General features: G+C 42.9%; 1 protein-coding gene across 1 annotated transcript; it reads right to left on the reverse strand.

Moving 5' to 3' along the window:
- Positions 1-1767: 1767 nt before the first annotated feature.
- On the reverse strand, positions 1768-22157 carry LOC109894190 (alpha-1D adrenergic receptor-like). The gene is made up of 2 exons (XM_020487469.2): positions 20674-22157; positions 1768-3698 (listed from the first exon to the last, which is right to left on the reverse strand). Exons 1-2 carry the CDS (start codon positions 21623-21625, stop codon positions 3106-3108), a joined length of 1545 nt encoding a protein of 514 aa, XP_020343058.1. The 5' UTR covers positions 21626-22157; the 3' UTR covers positions 1768-3105.
- Positions 22158-22751: the final 594 nt, after the last annotated feature.

The raw sequence follows: 22751 nt of genomic DNA on the forward strand, positions 1-22751 counted from the left end.
GGTTATGTCGATATAGGACTCAGTTTACTGTGGTTATAGATACTTTTGTACCTGTTTCCTCCAACATCTTCACAGGGTCCTTTGCTGCTGTTCTTGGATTGATTTGCACTTTTCGCACCAAAGTACGTTCCTCTCCAGGAGACAGAACGTGTTTCCTTCCTGAGCGCTATGATGGCTGCGTGGTCCCATGGTGTTTACACTTGCGTACTATTGTTTGTACAGATGAACGTGGTACTTTCATGCGTTTGGAAATTGCTCCCAAGGATGAACCAGACTTGTGGAGGTCTACAATTTTTTTCTGAGGTCTTGGCTGATTTCTTTTGCTTTTCCCATGATGTCAAGCAACGAGGTTCTGAGTTTGAAGGTAGGCCTTGAAATACTTCCAAATACACCTCCAATTGACTCAAATGATGTCAATTAGCCTATCAGAGGCTTCTAAAGCCATGTGATCATTTTCTGGAATTTTCCAAGCTGTTAAAAGGCACAGTCAACTCAGTGTATGTAAACTTCTGACCCACTGGAATTGTGATACAGTGAATTATAAGTGAAATAATCTGTCTGTAAACATTTGCTGAAGAAATGACTTGTGTCATGCACAAAGTAGATGTCCTAACCGACTTGCCAAAACTATAGTTCGTTAACAAGAAATTTGTGGAGTGGTTGAAAAACTAGTTTTAGTGACTCCAACCTAAGTGGATGTAAACTTCCCACTTCAGCTGCATTACTACTGATATTGATTACTTCATTGTTGGGAAATCAATGAAGGCATTTCACTGTTCTTGTGCACAGGACAATACAACTCTCTCTCTCTCTCTCTCTCTCTCTCAGTCCTCTTAGCTGAAGTCTCTGTCTGGAGTAATTGCTTGCATGGCCATTTTGTTATTGTCAGCTTGGCAGAGATTTTGGCCGGGCCCCTCACACAGCGGCTGACTCATACAGTACTTAAGGTAACGTCCCAAATGGCACACTATCCCCCATTAAGCACTATAGCGCTCTGGTCAAAAGTAGTGCACTATATAAGGAATGGGGTGCCGTTTGGGACACAGGGACTATGATTTATGTCTAGTACTTTCCTTTGTCTCAAAAATGATGGGGGGGGGGTGTACACTGAGTTGACAAAACATTAGGAAAACCTGCTCTTTCTGTGACAGATTGACCAGGTGAATACAGGTGAAAGATATGATCCCTTATTGATGTCACTTGTTAAATCCAATTCAATCAGTGTAGATCAAGGCTGTCAAACTCATTCATGCAGGTCCTAGTGTCTGCAGGTTTTAGTTTTTCCTTTGAATTAAAACCTAGACAACCAACTCAACATTAGGAAGGTGTTCTTAATGTTCTGTACACTCGGTGTGTAACACACAGAGGCAATGAACCATTTTTTATGCCCTCATCTGTGATACAGTAGTTATACTACTCTGGTAGTGCTTCTATTACTCCATTGGTGTCAGAGAAGACATCTTTGATGTGATCATGGACATTTTTAACTGAACTGTGATTATGAGGGAATGCAGCTGGTAGGGCATTACAGTAAATGGTAAATAGCAGCTGCCAATAGTGACACCTGCTGGGAATAACAGGTACAATACAATATGTAGTTACAATGCATATGTGGTGTGTAGTTTGTGTGGGTATTTTGTCCAAACCTAACCACCGTAAAATGTACCTGATACAGCCAGTTAAGGTTTCTCCAGTTGCTCAGTTGAATCGCTTCAGCCTAGAGTTTTAGTGCTAGGCTGGAACAAAAGCCTGCACCGACCAAGGCCCTCCAGGACTGACATCCATTTTATTTTGCTTAACATTGACAGACGTCATTGAACCATCAGCAAATACAAACGAAACAAAAGCGTATTTTTGGCAATGCAAAGAACAGACAAATACTGTAATCAACGTGTTCAAGGATTTCATTCTGTCAATCCTTGTCCTTTCAAAAGATAAAATGACCTCTCTTCTCTCTGACCTCTCTTCTCTCTGGCTCTGATTGCCGTTAAGGTAAATACACCATGCTACTTATTCAACTGCTCCGTACATTGTTTCCAGTCTGAATGTGACCCATCACTTTTATAATGCAATTTCACAGAGGTCTGCTAATGTCAGTTCATCACAGTTCACCTCACTCATTCACTTAGCCAAATAATCAGATGCAATTATTATCACCCATACACTACCCTATGTTTACTCACTTCACCCCGAAATGTTCCTGTGCAATGCTTTCGTCATTCAAGTCAGTGGCTTTCACTTTGTGATATGTGCTTTCTCTAAGAGAACACACGTCTATGCCCAGCTGCATTGTGTTAAGTTGAGCTGGATGAGCTGATACCCTAGCAAAGGGGTGTTTGTCAGTAGGTTATGGTAAAATGGGAGTTGTGAGTTGTGACATTGTGTCTCGATGTTGCTGCTGGTTGTAGGGGTTGAGCTGTTTGGACTTGAGAGTGAGAATGCTCAAAGGATATAGGCTGGAGCCGGTCACTATCATCAGCAGCCGGTCACTATCAATGAGAAGTCAGTTTGACATCTTGCTACTTGTCCAGAAAGTGCCTTTTCCATACCCACTTATTGTTCTGCGCTTGTCTTTTGAACGCAGCTCAAATAAATAACGCTCCCATTCCACTTCACTTCAATCGCCATCCAACAAAATGAAACAAACGCGATACAATCATTAAGGTTCGATATCATATTTTGGAGCAATTTGTGCTCGGATCAAATTGGGCCATTTCCAGACAAAATGAACTCAGGCCTTTGATCGATGTCCAAACAACTCTCTGCAGACAAATGTTCCTCCAGTCTTGTTTGTTTGCTGGTCAAATGGTCCCATGATAACCCCAAGTTCCGATCTTACATTTTGTGGAATTTCCGCATTCCATTCCATTGTGCAAGTGGAAAAGAGCACTTCCTTTTGACTCTTACCTCTTTCTGCTTCGCAACGATGAACCCCAACTAGGTGATTTAAGGAAGGAATTATATTGGTCATTCCCTGTGTTGATACTCCAATGGCAACCATCACGTGCTTTCACTTGCAGCGTCACTGCAAATGTCATTGAAGAAGCAATTGAAATGACAGTAGCCATCCACATTCGCCACTCCTTTTGTCTGTCCCTCTAGAATCTAGATGTCTGTCTCCTTCAGGCCGTAGCACTCTGTGAGGTCATAGATCTGATAGCAGCTCTGCTCGGCGACGTCGTTGTAAATCCCCATGGAAACCGTGTCAATCTCTGTCCTCGCAAGGGAGGGCGTCGCGACGCCTCCCTTAATCTTATTGGACAGATTGTTCATCTTCTCCTTGAGCTGGAACGATGACTTCTGTAGTGGCGGGAACAGGCTCCACCCTTTAAAACTCAGTGAACGTCCTTTAGTACCCTTGTAGTAGTGCGAGCTCCCGCACGACTCATGGTTGATGGAGTACCCCGGCCGGTAGTCTGTCACACTGGCATTGCCAATACCCATAGTACCCATTTCCCTGCCATCTATGCCCTGGTTGTGATGGCCCTTGACGGCTGTGCGCCAGTGCTGGTCATAGAAACGCCGCAGGACTCGGCGGCGGCGGTGGCACTGGCAGCGGAGGAGGCGGGTGAAGGCGCGCTGGAACTCTTTGCTGGAGCACGGGTAGATGACAGGGTTAATGCAGCTGTTGAAGTAGCCCAGCCAGAAGATGACCTTAAAGACCATGTCAGATGGCTTCAGTGCCGGGAAGAAGGAGCCTGGGAGGGGACAGAGGAGAGAGGTGTTAGGTTCTGTGATAATCTTGAAGATTTTGTGTGTAAGACAAGAATTGGCGAACGGCAGCTTCTTCGGGTAAGGTTAAGGTGGGAGGTGTGTGTTTCTTTGTAAACAACAGCTGGCGCGCGATCTCTGGAAGTCTCTAGGTTTTGCTCACTTGAGTTGGAATACCTCTTGATAAGTAGCAGACCATACTATTTATCTAGAGAGTTTCAATCTATTTTTTTCATAGCTGTATATTTACCACCACAAACCGATACCGGCACTCAACGAGATGTACAGTATAGTGCCATAAACAGCTATATAGGGCCAGTGATTTTAATGCAGGGAATCTGAAAAACTGTCTTACCAAATGTTTTCCAGAATGTCACCTGTGCAACTAGAGGGGAAAAACTCTAGATTACTATCACACCCTGACCTTGGAGATCCTTTTTATGTCTCTATTTTGGTTTGGTCAGGGCGTGAGTTGGGTCGGGCATTTCTAAGTTTTGTGTTTCTATCATTTTCTATCTCTATGTTTTGGCCGGGTATGATTCTCAATCAGGGACAGCTGTCTATCATTGTCTCTGATTGGGAACCATACTTAGGTACCCTTTTACCACCTATGTTTGTGGGAAGTTGAGGGCACATAGCCTTTGAGCGTCACGGTTTGGTTTTGTAGTGGTTATTGTTTTTTTTGGGCGTCATTTTGAGTTAATAAAGAAAATGTACGCTAACCAAGCTGCACCTTGGTCCTCTCCTTTCATCAGCCATGACAATTAACTTTATTCCACCAACAGAAATGTATACAAAGCTCTCCCTCGTCCTCCATTTGGCAGATCTGACCATAACTCTATCCTCCTGATTCCTGCTTACAAACAGAAAGTACTAGTGACACGCTCAATATTGAATTGGTCCAATGAAGGGAATAATAAGGTAGAAGACTGTTTCGCTAGCACAGACTGGAATATGTTCCTGGATTCATCTGATAACATTGAGGAGTTTACCACATAAGTCACTGGTTTCATGAATAAGTGCATCGACGACATCGCCCCCCATAGTGACCGTATGTACGTATCCCAAGCAGAAGCCATGGATTACAGGCAACATTCACACTGAGCTAGAGCTGCCACCTTAACGGAACGGGACACTAATCTGTATGCTTATAAGAAATCCCAAGACAACCTCCAAGCCATCAAACAGTCATAACGTCAATACAGAACTAAGATCGAATCCTACTATGCAGGCTCTGATCTTTTTCAGATGTGGCCGGGCTTGCAAACTATCACGGATCACAAAGGGAAACCCAGCCGCGAGCTGCTCAGTGACGCAAGCCTACCAGACGAGCTAAATTCCTTCTATGCTCGCGTTGAGACAAGCAACAGTGAACCATACCTAAGGGCACCAGCTGTTCGGACAACTGTGTGATCTTGCTCTCCGTAGCCGATGTAAGACCTTTAAACAGGTTAACATTCGTCTGGAAAGAGCAGTGTGGAGTGCAATTGAGATTGCGTCATCTGTGGATCTGTTGGGGTGGTATGTGAATTGGAGTGGGTCTATGGTTTCCGAGTGGTGTTGATGTGACGCATGACCAGCCTTTCAAAGCACTTCATAGCTACAGATGTGAGTGCTACGGGTCGGTCATCATTTAGGCAGATGACCTTAGCATTCTTGGGCACAGGGACTATGGTGGTCAGCTTGAAACATATAGGTATTACAGACTAGGTCAGGGAGAGGTTGAAAATGTCTGTGAAGACACTTGCCACTTGGTCCATGCATGCTCTGAGTACACGTCCTGCTAATCCTTCTGGCCCCGTGGCCTTGTGAATGTTGACCTGTTTAAAGGTCTGACTCACATCGGCTACGGAGGGAGTGATCACACAGTCGACTGGAACAGCTGGTGCTCTCATGCGTGCTTTAATGTTGCTTGCCTCGAAGCGAGCATAGAAGGTATTTAGCTCGTCTTGTAGGCTTGTGTCACTGGGCAGCTCACGGCTGGGTTTCCCTTTGTAATCCTTAATAGTTTGTAAACCCTGCCACATCCGACGAGCGTCAGAGCCGAAGTAGGATTCAATCTTAGTCCTGTATTGATGCTTTGCCTGTTTGATGGTTTGCCTGAGGGCATAGCGAGATTTCTTATAAGCGTCCGGATTATTGTCCTGCTCCTTGAAAGTGGCAGCTCTAGCCTTTAGCTCAGTGCTGATGTTGCCTGTAATCCATGGCTTCTGGTTAGGATATGTAACTGTGGTCACTGTGGGGATCACGTCATCTATGCACAATTGATGAAGCCGGTGACTGATGTGGTATACTCCTCAATGCCATCGAATAAATCCCAGAATATATTCCAGTCTGTGCTATTAAACAGTCCTGTTGCATCCGTGTCATCTAACCACTTCCGTATTGAGCGAGTCACTGGTACTTCCTGCTTTAGTTTTTGCTTGTAAGCAGGAATCAGGAAGATAGAATTATGGTCAGATTTGCCAAATGGAGTGCGAAGGAGAGCTTTGTACGCATCTGTGTGTGGAGTTAAGGCAGGCTAGAGTTTTTTTCCCTCGAGTTGCACATATAACATGCTGGTAGAAAAAAGGTAAAACAGATTGAAGTTTTCCTGCATTACTAGACGTTAGGTAAAACAGATTGAAGTTTTCCTGCATTACTAGAACTTAGGTAAAACATTCAAGTTTTCCTGCATTACTAGAAGTTAGGTAAAACATTAAAGTTTTCCTGCATTACTAGAAGTTAGGTAAAACAGATTGAACTTTTCCTGCATTACTAGGAGCACCGCTTCTGGATGAGCATTTTCTTGTTTGCTTTTGGCCTTATACAGCTTGTTGAGTGCGGTCTTCGTGCCAGCATTGGTTTGTAGAGGTACATAGACCGCTACGAAAAACGGTACTCTTGGTAGAGATGTTTCAGTGGAGAGGAACGCTTGGTACAGCCCCCACGTCCCTAATCTCATCTCATCTCCGCCACGGTGTTGACTGGCCCTCCTTTCCTTCATCTCTCCTTGCCCTGGCCTGAGCCCTCTCCTTAGGGACCTGTGGGCAGTTTAGTTTAGATTGGAGCTGACATGGCACACACGCACACTATCCTTGTGGGGACCAAACAACTGATTCCCATTCAAAATCCAATTTTCCTTAACCACTAACCCTAAATCTCTAGGGCTTAACCTATTCTTAAAGGGACATTTCTATATTTTTTACTTCATATTCATCATCTCCAGCACCACCCCAACATCAACATATGTGAAAATAGCGCTTTTCTATGTTTTGTACAAAAAAAGAGGATAGATGTTTCCAATGACATCATCAGCCAATTAGTAGGCAATTAATTAGTAGGCAATGCCTACTCATAAGTGGTTAAAATCACATAAGGCACACCAATATTGCTGGAAAAACCTGTCTTCCTCTAAGTTTTTTAGTACTGTAACGATCGTTGTTGGAAGGATTGGACCAAGGTGCAGCGTGGAAGGTGTTCATCATATTTATTAATGTGAACCAGCAACAAAACAATGAAGAGTAACAAAACGAACGTGCAGCTTTGTAGGGCTGAAAAGCAACAATACAAAATCAAGATCCCACAAACAGGTGGGAAAAGGCTGCCTAAATATGATCCCCAGTCAGAGACAATGATAGACAGTTGCCTCTGATTGGGAACCATACCAGGCCAACATAAAAAAAGAAACAACAAGACTAGCCACTCTAGTCACACCCTGACCTAACCAAAATAGAGAAATAAAAGGTTCTCTAAGGTCAGGGCATGACAACTACAAACATAGAAACGTCCCACTTTAAGATATGTTGTGGTGGTGCTGGAGATTAATATTAAGTTGAATTTTTTTTTTTTATCCTTTAAACCTAACCTTAACCCCAAACCACTAACCTTAACTTCTAACCCTAAACCTAACCCCTAACCATAATTCTAACCAAATAATTAAACAGCAGCAGTAAAATAACAATAGTGAGGCTATATACAGGGGCTACCGGTACAGAGTCAATGTGCTGGGGCACCGGTTAGTCGAGGTAATTGAGGTAATATGTACATGTAGGTAGAGTTAAAGTGACTATGCATAGATTATAAACAGAGAGTAGCAGCAGGGTAAAAGAGGGGTCTGGGTAGCCGTTTGATTAGATGTTCAGGAGTCTTGGCTTGGGGGTAGAAGCTGTTAAGAAGCCTCTTGGACCTCGACTTGGCGCTTGGTACAGCTTGCCGTGCGGTAGCAGAATGAATAGGGTGACTAGAGTCTTTGACCATTTTTAGGGCCTTCCTCTGACACCACCTGATATACAGTAGAGGACTTATATGGCAGGAAGCTTGAGCATTTGCCATACCAGGCAGTGATGCAACTAGTCAGGATGATCTCAATGGTGCAGCTGTAGAACCTTTTGAGGATCTGAGGACCATTGCCAAATATTTTCAGTCTCCTGAGGGGGAATAGGCTTTGTCGTGCCCTCTTCACAACTGTCTTGGTGTGTTTGGACTATGATAGTTTGTTGGTGATGTGGACACCAAGGAACTTGAAGCTCTCAACCTGTTCTACTACAGCCCCGTCGATAAGAATGGGGGAGTGCTCGGTCCTCCTTTTCCTGTAGTCCTCAATCATCTCCTCACCACACGATTAGGTCTCTGACCTCCTCCATATAGGCTGTCTCCTCGTTTTCAGTGTATTGGTGCAATAGCCAATTGATGTAATAGCTTACAGCTTTCTTGACATTTTGATTGAATTATTGTGGTAGGCTCATGTTTTTTTTCTCCCCAATTTCATGGTATACAATTGTTAGTAGTTACTATCTTGTCTCATCGCTACAACTCCTATACGGGCTCGGGAGAGACGAAGGTCGAAAGCCATGCGTCCTCCGAAACACAACCCAACCAAGCCGCACTTCTTCTTAACACAGCGCGCATCCAACCCGGAAGCCAGCCGCACCAATGTGTCGGAGGAAACACCGTGCACCTGGCGACCTGGTTAACGTGCACTGCGCCCGGCCCGCCACAGGAGTTGCTTGTGCGCGATGAGATAAGGATATCTCTACTGGCCAAAACCTCCCTAACCCGGACGACGCTAGGCCAATTGTGCGTTGCCCCATGGACCTCCCGGTCACAGTCGGCTGCGACAGAGCCTGGGCTCGAACCCATATAGGCTCATGTTTTACTTCTACGATGTACCCACATTATTTATTTTGCCGGGACACCGTACCGGACCGTACCGCCTTACTTTTACCCCTGACCCAAACCCTAATTGTAACCCTAACCCTAAATCTAACCCGTAAGCCTAAAATAGCCTTTTTCTTTGTGTGGACAGGTGAAATGTCCCCACTTGTCCAAATGTTCCTTGTTTCACTATGCTTGTGAGGAAAACACACACACACACACACACACACACACACACACACACACACACACACACACAGTCTACTTGCAAGTGTCAGCATTGCACCGGCTTCACAGGCACTATACCAGTAGCAAAGATGTAAATAGCAAAAGAGAGGCACACTTGCAAGTAGAGAGGAAAGGAGGTAGTGTAGTGAGGGAGGGGAGGAGAGGTTATCATCAGCCATCATCACCCACTGGAGTGGCTTTAACAACCTGACATAGGGTCACAACAGGCCTCCTCTCTTGGCCAGTATGGCGGTAATTTGGGTGGTAGTCAGGTCTCTGAGATGAAAGCGTGTTCCTTTTGGACAAGATTGGTGTGTGTGTGCATACGTATGTGTGTGCAATGGGTAATTGGTGTGTCTGCGTGTGCTTGTGTGTAATGGGTAATTGGTGTGCTAGTGTTGCTCGGAGGAACCCACCACCACCAAACCAGATTTTTGGGGGCATTACTGTACATAACGATCCCTTTAAAGAACCAGACAACCCCTTGTGACCCCCTGTGTGGGATCTGACTGATGACACCATTATAGACTACTGTACTGTTGTCGGATGTATGTGGCCCATTAGGCTACTACTACAGGAAGACTCGGTACCATTAGGTGGGTGATGGAGACAGAGTGAAACTCACTGGTGGTTCATTGTTTGAGGTCCTGCTTTGTTTTCTCTCGTTATTAGTGTTGTGTACTTGATGTAGAAGGCTGATGACGAAACAATGATACAACTATCATGCTCTTTTTGGGGGAACTATACAATAGTTTGCTGTTTGCTGTGATTGAGCTTGCCTGTCGCAATGTAACCAATGAAAGAGTCCCTAAAGTGTGCCCATGTAAGGGGGTGCGTGTTGGTGGCAGGGAAGTCAGGGGCAGGAGATCGAACTTGGTATAAACGGAGCAGTTTAATAAGTGCTCGAAAACTCAGAAAACCAAAATATACAAAATAATACAAGTGGGTACAAAACCCGTCGCACCACAAGAAAATAACTTGCACAATGCTTACAAACAAAACAATCACCGACAAGGACATGAGGGGGAACAGAGGACTAAATACATAACATGTAATTGATGGGATTGGAACCAGGTGTGATACAAGACAAAACCAAAGGAAAATGAAGAGGATCATCGATGGCTAGAAAGTCGGTGACTTCGACCTCCGAACGCTGGCCGAACAAGGAGAGGGACCAGCTTCGGTGGAAGTCGTGACAGCCCATCTGGCACTCTAGGCAGACTCAAGGGAACGTTCAAAGTATTTGAAAAGATTTCAAACCCAGGTCTGTTGTGTATACAGTACACACAGATTCATTATTCACACTCACATGCACACACTCCTAACTTTGCCGCAGGGGGGGTATGTGTCATATAAACAACTCTATACCCTCCTTCCCCTAGTCTGCCCTCATCTGCCCAGTTTGAGATTGGTTTTCATCTGGTGCGGAGCTAGGAATCGTGTTTCAAGAATGAGTCACGCCAATTTACATCTGCCAGAAGGAGAGATTTATGTCCCTTTGGTCCTGTTCTTCCCAGAGGCTTCACTGCTGACTGGTTCAACACAACAACACAGCATTAAAATGAACTATCAGACGCAAGGCATCATGGGAAAAGTAGTTGTGTATTGATTCTAATTGGCAAAATGACATCAACTTTGAGCAATGAATTCCGATTGTAGTCACGAGTCATATGCTACTTAGGAAGTGCCTGGATTGATTTGGCTTGATGCCTTGACACATCGCCGCTGTTGCCATGACCACGTCAGCAGCCGGAGATGAATAACTACTTTATAGTACTTTAGCTGCTTTTAGGAGTTTACGGAGTCTCTTTTATGTGGAGCTTCTCTTTCGAGAAGATGTTTTTTTTTTGTATTTTGTGAGGATATGGTTTTGAAAAGTTCAGTCGTGACAGTTTAACAGTTCCCAGAGTCCCAGCCTTACAGTGCCTTCAGAAAGTGGTCATACTCTTTGACTCCTTGCACATTTTGTTGTCTTACAATCTGAATTCAAAATGTATTTAAATATGATAAATTGTTTCACCCATCTACACACAATACCCCATAATGACAAAGTGAAAACAGGTTTTTGAAATACAGACCAGCTGCACACCTGGATTGTGCAATATTTCTAAATTCTTTCTAGGTGTGTCCAAACGTTTGCCCTGGAGTTTTTTATCTAGAAGTTCCTCCTCTGTAATTAGGCGTCCAATGAGTATTTCTGTATAGCTGTAAATTTTACACTATTAATTTTAAAAAATCCTTTCAAGTAACTTCAGTTCGTGGATATGGAGGAGACTGAAATTAAAACATATGCTTAAAGTACGTTGCTTCCTCTTTCAAAATATAGTTTGGTGAATCATGGATGACTCATTTGTAAATTATTTTTAATTTATTCTTAAAGCTCTGTCAAGTTGGTTGTTGATCATTGCTAGACAGCCATTTTCAAGCCTTGACATAGATTTTCAAGCTGCATTAAGTCAAAACTGTCATTAGGCCACTCGGGAACATTCACCATCTTCTTGGTAAGCAACTCCATTGTATATTTGGCCTTCTGTTTTAGGTTATGGTCCTGCTGAAAGGTGAATTAGAATTTACTTGAGTGCCTTATTGCAAACATTTGTCAAGCCCTCACAATTTGTCTTCTTTCAAATAGATGATGAGAGAAACAAATGGCAAAGCCCCTCTCGCTATTGGCCAAAGTACTCTCAGAACCTATCAAGAATGTGAAATGAAAAAAAAAGAATCCTCAAAGATAACATCGTGCAGGCCTGTTTTTCCTGAGCTAATTATTTCCTTTGGCAAAGCAGAGCTCCCCTTGCCCCCTCCCACCTCTCCATGGGTATGGGGATATTCATAATGGTATCATGTGAAAAAAGCGCAACAACATGTTAGTCATGTCCAAAATGGCACCCTATTCCCTATATAGTGTACTACTTTTGACCCATATGGCTCTGGTCAAATTAGTGAACTATGCAGGAGATGGTGTAATCTTTATTTATCTAGGCAAGTCAGTGAAGAACAAATTCTTATTTACAATGACGGCATACCTCAACCTAACCCTAACAACACTGGGCCAATTGTGCGTTCCCCTATGGGACTCCCAATCACTGCCAGTTGTGACACAGCCTGGAATCGAACCAGGGTCTGTAGTGATTCCTCTAGCACTGAGATGCAGTGCCTTGGACTGCTGCGCCACTCAGGAGCCCATTTTGGGACAAATCCACACAGTAGTCTCGTTTTGCTTGGAGTCAAAGACCTTCCTTACAACATCAGTGTCTTCAATAACATGGTGATACTGGTGCCGAGGCCATCATCAGATGCCTTTGTAACAATCAGAAGCGATACGTAACTACAGTTTCAGGTTACGTACAACGTGTCTGTTCTGTTTGTAAAAGTACTGAGTTCGGATATCTACAGTACCAGTCAACAGTTTGGACACCAACTCATTCAAGGGTTTTTCTTTATTTGACTATTTTCTACATTGTAGAATAATAGTGAAGACCTCAACCCAATTGAGATGGTTTGGGATGAGTTGGACCGCAGAGTGAAGGAAACGCAGCCAACAAGTGCTCAGAATATGTGGGAACTCCTTCAAGACTGTTGGAAAAGCATTCCAGGTGAAGCTGGTTTAGAGAATGCCAAGAATGTGCAAAGCTTTCATCAAGGCAAAGGGTGGCTACTTGGAAGAATCTCAAATATTGTAAAGGAGTGCGTAACTGGAAGCAGGGAAGTCAGGCGGAGAGAGCAAAACTGGGTAATCAACGGAGCAGTTTTATTCATAAAACCACTGGTAACCAGAACAACAAACAAATGGGTAAAAAACCCGTTGCGCACCAGAGAAAACGTGCACATGCACTTACAATCAACAATTCCGCACAAAGACATGGGGGGAACAGAGGGTTAAATACACAACATGTAATGAGGGAAATGAGACCAGGTGTGTGGGAAGACAAGACAAAACAAAAGGAAAATTAAAAGTGTATTAATGATGGCTAGAAGACCGGCGATGCCGACCGCAGAGCGCCGCCCGAACAAAGAGAGAACCGACTTCGGCGGAAGTCGTGACAAATATAACATATATTTTGATTTGTTTAACACTTTTTTGATTACTACATGATTCCATATGTGTTATTTCATAGTTCTGATGTCTTAACTATTATTCTACAATGTAGAAAATAGTAAAAAGAAAGTAAAAACCTTAAATGAGTATGTGTGTCCAAACTTTTGACTGGTTCTGCATATGGTTAGAGTTGTATTACTAATTACTATGCCTTCCTGTGTATCCTTTATCAAGGTTTCTGTCACATTACTATACACATTGCCTACTGCATATAATATATGACGAGTTTATGTCCTTAAGGCAGAGACATTACGGCCTCAAATTGTATTTTTTGTTTTGTTCCTCGGCTTTAACAGCACACGGCCCCAAAGTTGATATTTTTCGCCGTTTTAGATTAGACCTATGGACAGCACTGACATTTTGTTTTTGGGAAAAAGTGAAACGTTGGGCTTGACTGTATTACAATATTTTCTCCTGCTGTCAGTCTGTCGCAGTTCCACCACCACATTAACACGGACATTCCTATAGTGATAAGGCTCGTAGAAGAAGTGTTAAACATTATCTCTTTTGAACTGCTCTGCATTCCTAGAATTGGAGGGTCGCTCGACATTTGAGTGGCGAGGTGATGACATTTGAAAGATTTTGGCAACTATTTAAGGCTGTGTGTGTGTGTGTGTTTGTACGTGTGTATGTGTGTGTGTACGTGTGCGTTTGCGTTTGCGTGTGCGTTTGTGTGTTCGGACAAATGCTAAAAGCTTGTGTTCCAACACAAATAGATGTGTCATGGGGACTGGAGCCACAGAAATTGAGTCACGAGCATCATCAGAGCCACATTTCTTTAGCCTAAGATAATGACAATGCCTTCAGTGGTTGCTTAGTGTGGATTTATTGTTGCACCCTGAATGAAATGTCTTGGTAGTTGACTTCCTCGCTCTGTGCACTATCATGAGGTTACCAAGCGATGTTTCTCACTTCGTTCTACCAAGACATTGCATGCAAAGGCTAACTCAGAGACATGAAGAGGAAAGGCAGAGAAGTTTTGAGAGGGGGAGAGAACAAAAGAACGAGAGGGGTATTGTACGTGTGGAATGGTGCCATCTTTACCTCCTCCCTTCCCCCTCATCCTGGCTGTTGGGCGTGTGTTGTTGAGACTATGGGAGGAATTCAATTACAGCTGTCATAAGGGCAGTGGACCGTTGGGTTCCTGGGGTCAGCGGCCTGAATATTGCAATTAGAGTTACCCATCTCTCTTAATAGACTCTTTCGTGTCGATGAAACATCCTTGTTTAATATTTCACTTTCTTAATAGTGCACTTGGAATATGTAAACATACTCACAGTGAAAGAGATATATAACTTAAAAGTAATTGAATCGGGGTTGGGGAGCTGGGGACTGAGGGACTGGAGGTTGGAGGGCTGGAGGACTGAGAGGCTGGGAGGTTGGAAGGCTGGGGCTGGGGCTGGGGGGCCTCAGCTAGCCTGGCACAAGTAGCAGAGCGTGCTGGTTGGAGCCGAGCCAGGAGATGCTATCAGCCAACCAACAGCCAAGTACGCACAATAACATTCCGGGGGATTGTAGGAACTGAAATCTAAGGAACTCAACTTGATTAGTAGGCATAGTATGTTATGTGTAGGCTTATACAAAACAACGAGGCTGTGTTGGCTTGCAACAATGTTACAAACAGTGGTCCATTGAGATGGAAATCCCCAATGGTTTTAAACACACTTTCCTTTTTCAACCTAACACCTGTGGTGCGAATAGGATTTCCCATGATAGAAATCCCTATTGCAAAGTTAGTTGTTGTTTACTCTCAGAGGTAGAGTACAACTTCTGAAAGATGCCTCCCTCTCTAAACTCTATGGTGCCTGACTAAACTCCACCCTTTGTTCCAAAAGCAATGTTTGCCAGAATATCGCTTTTAGAATTACCCATCTCTAAAATATTTTGTCTATCTTGGGGGCACAGTCCATTTGTTCTGTTGTTAAGAGTACAGAACTGCAGCCAAAAATTTGTGCGCTGGGTGGAACTAACGAAGTGGTGCTGGCCATCTTTCTGCTTTTGAATGATTTTCCTGATACATACTGTAAATAATGCAATAGAAAGGACGAGGTATAGAGTGCGTGTGTGTGTACCAGTGGAGGCTCCTCAGAAGAGGACGGGGAGGACTGTACTCCTCAGTGAATTTCATAAAAATAAAAATGGTAAAACATTTTAAAAGTTATCCTTTTTAGATAAAACTAGACTAAATATACTCCCGTCATCAAATAATTGATTAAAATACACCGTTTTGCAATGAAGGTCTATTGTAGCCTCAACAGCACTTGGTATGGTAGCACCATGGTGTAGCCAGAGGACAGCTAGCTTCTGTTCTCTTCTCTGTACATTGACTTCAATACAAAACCTAGGAGGCTCATGGTTCTCACCCCCTTCCATAGACTTACAGAGTAATTATGACAACTTCAAGAGGACATCCTCCAACCTATCAGAGCTCTTGTATATCAGAGCTCTTGACATGTTGTCCTCCCAATCAAAAGATCAGATAATGAAACTAGTACTGAAAACATAAGCTACAGCTAGCTAGCCCTGCAGTGCATAAAATGCGGTGAGTAGTTGACTCAAAGAGAGAGAAAGACAATAGTTGAACAGTTTTGAACAAATACATTTCTTCCAACATAAAGGAAAAGCAAGAGAGAGATAGAGAGAGATTACATTTTTTCTTTTTCACTTTCAATTTCAATTACTTAGCTAGCAAACCCAGTCGTTCCTTCTAAATGTTCCATTTCCATACTGGCTGGCAACGTTCTTATCCCTTGTTTGTTAACTAGCCAACTATGACTAACTTGCAGTCATTTCAAAAAGTGCAGTCAGAATAACATCAACAGTAGCTGCATTTGCATTTGTTTAAGCTGTTTTCTAGTGACATTTATTTGGATGCATCCATAAAAATGAGCTAATGAGGTGCGATTTCGCCTGGCATAGAAAATGTGCTCACTTGTTAGGACACTGTTGTTCCGAGGAGCTAGCCAACAACACAGATAAAACAATCACTTCCAACTGACGCTGGAAAGACTGCAAACTAGCTACACTTTGTTTCATTTGACCTTTTTTTCAATTGACATTTCTTTGTATACAGTGCATTCGAAAAGTATTCAGACCCCTTGAATTTTTCCACATTTTGTTACGTTACAGCCGTATAAAAAAAGTTATTAAATAAAAAAATGTCTTCACTAACCAACACCCCATAATGACCCCATGTTTTTTGATTTTTTTGCAAATTTATAATATAATAAAAACTGAAATACCTTATTTACATAAGTATTCAGACCCTTTGTTATGAGACTCGAAATTGAGCTCAGGTGCATACTGTTTCCATTGATCATCCTTGAGATGTGGTAAATTCAATTGATTGGACATGATTTGGAAAGACACACACCTGTCTATATAAGGTCCCACAGTTGACAGTGCATGTCAGAGCAAAATCCAAGCCATGAGGTCCAAGGAATTGTACATACATTTCAGAGACAGGATTGTGTGGCGCAGATCTGGGGAAGGGTACCATAACATTTCTGCAGCATTGAAGGTCCCCAAGAACACAATGGTCTCCATCTTTCTTAAATGGAAGACATTTGGATCCACCAAGCCCTTCCTGGGGCTGGCCGCCCAACCAAACTGAACAATCTGGGGAGAAGGGCCTTGTTCACAGAGGTGACCAAGAACCCGATGGCCACTCTGACAGAGCTCTAGAGTTCTTCTAGAGCTCAGTTCTTTCCAGAAAGACAACCATCTCTGCAGCACTTCACCAATCAGGCCTTTATGGTAGAGTGGCCAGATGGAAGCCACTCCGCACATGACAGTCCGCTTGGAGTTTGCCAAAAGGCACCTAAAGTCTCTCAGGCCATGAGAAACAAGATTCTCTGGTTTGATGAAACCAAGATTGAACTCTTTGGCCTGAATGCCAAGCATCACATCTGGAGGAAACCTGGCACCATCTTTACGGTGAAGCATGGTGGTGGCAGCATCATGCTGTGGGGATGTTCTTCAGTGGCAGGGACGGGGAGATCAAGGGAAAGATGAACAGAACAAAGTACCAAGATATCCTTGATGAAAACCTTCTCCAGAGTGCTCAGGACCTCAGACTGGGGTGAAGGTTCACTTTCCAACAGGACAATGACCCTAAGCACACAGCCAAGACAACACAGGAGTTGCTTAGGGACAAGTCACTAAATGTCCTTGTGTGCCACAGTCCAGACTTGAACTCGACATCTCTGGAGAGACTTGAAAATAGTTGTGTAGCGACTCTCCCCATCCAACCTGGCAGATTTTGAAAGGATCTGCTTAGAAGAATAGGAGAAACTCCCCAAATACAGGTGTGGCAAGCTTGTAGCGTCCTAACGAAGGAGACTTGAGGCTGTAATTGCTGCCAAAGGTGCTGGAACAAAGTGCTGAGTAAAGGGTCTGAATACTTATTTAAATGTGATATTTCCGTTTTTTGGGGGGATGAATTTGCTAAAATGTCTAAAAGCCTGTTATTGCTTTGTCATTATGGGCTATTGCGTGTAGATTGATTATTAATTTCAGGCTGTATATTAATAGGGCTGTTAATTTCAGGCTGATTATTAATAAGGCTGTAACATACCAAAATGTAGAAAAAGTGGTGACACATTCATTACTATGGGTCAGCTGGAGATAGAATTTGAATATTAAAACAATGTTGTAAATGTCATAGAGACAGACAACAAGGTTTATACATATTTCCGCCATTGAAAACTACATGTTAGTCTAAAAGAAATGTGAGATAATGTTTGGATGCTTTTTACAGTGGAGATCAAGTTTATACATTCCCTGGCTAGTCTGATGAAACTGTGGATTGCGCAGTCAGACGAAACAGAATAAATAGGTATTTTAATGTCATAGACTTAGCTGGTGTGTTGTGGATTGAAGTCCACAAGCAAAGTGAAAAGGTAAGAGGAGGAGAGTGCATAATTGTGAGAAGGAATACAACATGGCTGCTAGGAAAGTGAACTGTGTTTACGTGTGATCAGGGGTGTATTCATTTAGCCAAATTCTGTTGAAAAATGTTTCTTAAATGGAAGTAATCAGAACAAAACGAAACGATTACACCCTAGATCAGCTAGATACAGGCAAGAGTATGCAAGGCAGTATTGAATGTGTCACTGTCTGTCCATATGACACTTTCTGTCACCTCAAAATGTTTCCTCGACCTGTGTGCACCTACGTTGTAAACTTTCATTCATAGGCTAGGTTGTAGCAACCTCATGATGGGTATAGGGAAAACGTCAGTATCATGTAGTAGCCTTAAACTATCCCTGTTACATTGAACTGGGTGAATGGAATATGAATGACAGCCATCCAATATGCTGTAAGAGACCATGCTCAAGAAAAGAGAGGTGTGTCCTCCCTCATCTTAAATGGCACTGACCGCCATTGGTGTGTACAATGTGTGTGTCTTTCTTATTTGACATCACAGTGGGCAGAGACGTCAGTTCAACATCTAGTTTTGATTTGAGTTGTCAACTAACGTGAATTCAACGTGAAATCAACAAAAAATGTCACCATGTCATTGGACTTCGGTTAGAATTTGGGTGAAAAAAAAAAAGAAATGCCCTTACATGGATCCAATCAGTTTCCCATGTCATCACATAATTTTGGGAAGGTTGAAATGATGTGGAAACAACGTTGATTCGACCAGTTTTTGCCCAGCAGGATGTCATCATAAAAGGCTCCGCCACACATCATCAGTAGGGTAAAACTAACCTGTCTCACGGCGGTCTAAACCCAGCTCACGTTCCCTATTAGCGGGTGAACAAGCCAACGCTTGGTGAATTCTGCTTCACACGTTTGACCCCCGTGTCTTTCTCATTGATGCTCCTTATAAAACGTATTACTTGACATAATTAGGGTGGCATTTGATTAACTCCTGTTATGCCTCTCGTCTCACATCTGACCCTATTTCACCAGAGTAAAGCACTTTTCCACTCATTAGCATTTTATTGACCGTCTGCCGCTCCGTGAGCAAGTCACCTGTTTGTTTCTCAAATCACTATCAGCCAAAGGTTCTTGCACTGACTCTCACACATTGTTTTTATTGCTGTTTAATGACCTGTAGAGTATATTGTGTTGCGTTTGAACACCTTCTACTCCCTTTCAACTCCTTTTCTCTATTGAGCAGTTTGTTGTAGAGAAATACATTGTAAAAACAAATACCCACAACTCTTATTATTAAGTAACTGGTTACAGGCCTTTTTCTTCTTCTGTTGACTCAACTTCTCTGTCCTAGTGTTAACCTGAACTAAAAACTATTAGTTGGCCCAAACTAAGCTCCAACTTGAGAGAACTTTGTCAAAAAATTCTGTCAATAATAAAATGATGTTTTCTCAACTCATATGTTCATTCAAGTAGAAACTATTATTTGGGAATCTTAACAAAAAAAAGTATGTGCAGCTGATTACACACAGCTTATTAAACTTACATAGTTGATACACAATTGCATGGTGCATGTTCATTTATACAGTAATTAGGATTCAACATGTCCTCACCTGGGATATGAACATACAACCTCTTGGTCCATGGCATGCCAATCTTCCTGCTACACCACCATGTCTGTGGCAGTTATCAATTAACCTGATTATTCTCTCATCATTGATTTCATGTACTTATATAAGCAATTCAAATGTTCAGTATAGTTGTCTAATGTTGGTGGGGAATAGTATATATTTTAATGTGACTCCTTAATCACTATGATAAATAAAATAATTTTTCTTGAATGTACTTTTATGTCAGGAAAGAAATTGGAATGGCTTGTTTTTGCTCTTCAACATACTGCTACAAAACAGTAGGGCTTTAAGCACAATTGATGACGCCTTTGAAGGATATTTTATGTCTATGGACTGTAAACAATACATCGATGAATTGCACATGTATATATATAAGTGAAAAATCGGACTTATACTTTTGTGTAATGATGCCGGATGCCAAAATTAGAACTCTTCATGATAAGTTGTAGTACATTGTTACCGAGCCTATGTCGTGTGTAATAGTGCGTAATTGTGGATTTTCTCAGTATGCTACGTTTATCTTCCAGAGAAAAAGAAAAGAAAAGAAAAACCAATACCTCACAATTTCAGATACGAAAAGAGTGTATTGTATTGACAGTTTGCACGCTGCGCGCAACCTTCTCATCCTAATTATGCACTTGGATGAATTTCAAACATCCTTGTTTCACGTGCTAAATAGTGCACTTCAATATGTAAACATAAGCACAGTGAACAAGATATAAGTTCAAAGTAATTTAATTGTATTTGAGTGATATGGACACGAGGTATAGGCTACATCCTCGCAGTAAAATGCACACTCGTCAATCAATACAGCGAATCCTACTGATCACACAAGGGAGAGCACCCACAAATGTACAGATTCAGAGACGCGTATTTTACATATGGTTAAAACAGAGAAGCAATTAGCCTGTAGTCTCTATTGTGGTCCTCTTTAACTCCCAATCAATTGCTAATTAAATGTTGATAATGCAAACCAACACTTACCCAGTGGTAAAACAAAGAAAAACGGTAGCCAACATAGGATGAACATCCCGACGACAATCGCCAGGGTTTTGGCAGCCTTCTTCTCCCGGGAGAACTTCATCAAGCGCACGGACAGCGAACTCCGGAACGGGTGGTTTTTACTCTTGGAAGTATCCTCCAGCATGCTCCGACAGTGAATCCTCAGCACCACTTCTATCGACTTATTTCTCTCCCGTTTGACCCCAGCTTCTAAACTCTTGGTAGTCCTCCGGGCCACCACGTAGACCCTAAAATACATCACTAGGATGACCATAAGCGGCAGGTAGAAGGAAAAGAGCGAGGAGAAGAGGGCATAGCCCGGTTCCTCGGTGATGCTGCAGACGCTCTCGTCGGTCGGCGGCGGTTCCTTCCATCCCAGCAGCGGTCCTATGGAGATGACCATGGAGGAGACCCAGACCAAGACCAAAATGACAGCGGCTTTCTTCTCCGTCATGATGGTAGGGTATTTGAGGCAGTGTTTGACCCCGATGTACCTGTCTATGGAGATGATACAGAGGCTGAGGATGGACGCGGTGCAGCAGAGAACATCCACCGCTGCCCAGATGTTGCAGAAGACCCGGCCGAACACCCAGCATCCCAGCACTTCCAAAGACGCGGAGAAAGGCAGCACAATAATGCTCAATAGCAAGTCCGCTATGGCCAGGTTGACTATAAAGAAGTTGGTGACGGTCTGTAAGTGTCTATTGCATAGCACCGAGAGGATAACCAAAATGTTCCCAACGATAGCCACCAAGATGAACACGGATAGAAAGACCCCGACCGCAATGACCTGGGGGTCCAGGGTGATGTTGGTGCAGCTGGTGGAGTTGGTGCTGTTGTCTGTGAATAAGATTCGGCCCAGGAAAGATTCGTTGAGAGCTTTTTCAAAATATATTCCATCATTGCTTTCGTTCATCAAATTAGAATATGTCATTTTGAAACTCCATAAAGAAAACGTTATAGTTTGATTCCAAGGGAAAACAAAGTGGTTTTCATAATGTTTTGTGTGTTTCCATTATGAAAAGAAAACGAGATGAAATGGGACATTCTTCTCACAGATGTGAATTGTCTTGAATTTATAAACATCTCTAGTGTTATCTAGATTGTTTCATCTATTAAATGCGTATTTTTTCCCCCAACAAAAATAAAATCGATGCGCAATTACAGCACCATCCCTCTGTCTGAAAATGCGGGATCAACTATTCCTTTTTTTAAACTGAATACTGTTCCAGCCAGGGATTTTCTTTGAGTTCTTTGAGGTAGTGAAAATGTCAGAAAAGCTCAAATGAAGTATCAGTAAGTATATTTTTGTAGCTCCATAGCACCGGATGGTCCGATTCTAGTCCACTGGTGGTATACTTTTAGTAAGAAGTCCAACCCGAACGACAGAGTCTCAGCCTGCCTAGGACCCCAGCATCTGAGCCCTGCGCTCCTCCCTAGCAAGTGGATTAAGTGACGCGTCTCCTAATAACTGCGATGCCACGAGAGGGAGTCGCGCCCGTTTCCACACACTCAACGCGCATGCCAGTGTTGCCACGAGTGTATATATTTTACCCACAGCCTAATATTCAGTTGATGTTTAGACTACTTCAGTATAACATCGCTGACATATGCAACCTGAAGCCAGACTACATGCAAACTAAACCCATCAGTAGAATATAATACACGACATTGCCAAAAGTATGTGGACACCTGCTCGTCGAACATCTCATAAAAAATCATGGGCATTAATATGGAGTTGGTCCAGCCTTTGCTGCTATAACAGCCTTCACTCTTTTGGGAAGGCTTTCCACTAGATTTTGGAACATTGCTGCAGGGACTTGCTTCCATTCAACCACAACAGCATTAGTGAGGTTGGGCAATGATGTTGGGAGATTAGGCCTGGCTTGCAGTTGGCGTTCCAATTTATCCCAAAGGTGTTCGATGAGGTTGAAGTCAGGGCTCTGTGCTTGCCAGTCAAGTTATTCCACACCGATCTCAAAAACAAATTCTGTATGGACCTCGCTTTGTGCATGGGGTCTTTGTCATGCTAAAATAGGAAAGGGCCTTCCCCAAACTCT

Source organism: Oncorhynchus kisutch, linkage group LG7 (genome assembly GCF_002021735.2).
Source record: "Oncorhynchus kisutch isolate 150728-3 linkage group LG7, Okis_V2, whole genome shotgun sequence".
NCBI lineage: Eukaryota > Metazoa > Chordata > Actinopteri > Salmoniformes > Salmonidae > Oncorhynchus > Oncorhynchus kisutch.

Coding starts and splice junctions, on each gene's coding strand:
- LOC109894190 (XM_020487469.2), bottom strand. CDS start 21,625: ATGACATATTCTAATTTGATGAACGAAAGCAATGATGGAATATATTTT. Junction 3,699..20,673: donor TTTCTTTGTTTTACCACTGG/GTAAGTGTTGGT, acceptor GTCCCCTCCCAG/GCTCCTTCTTCCCGGCACTG.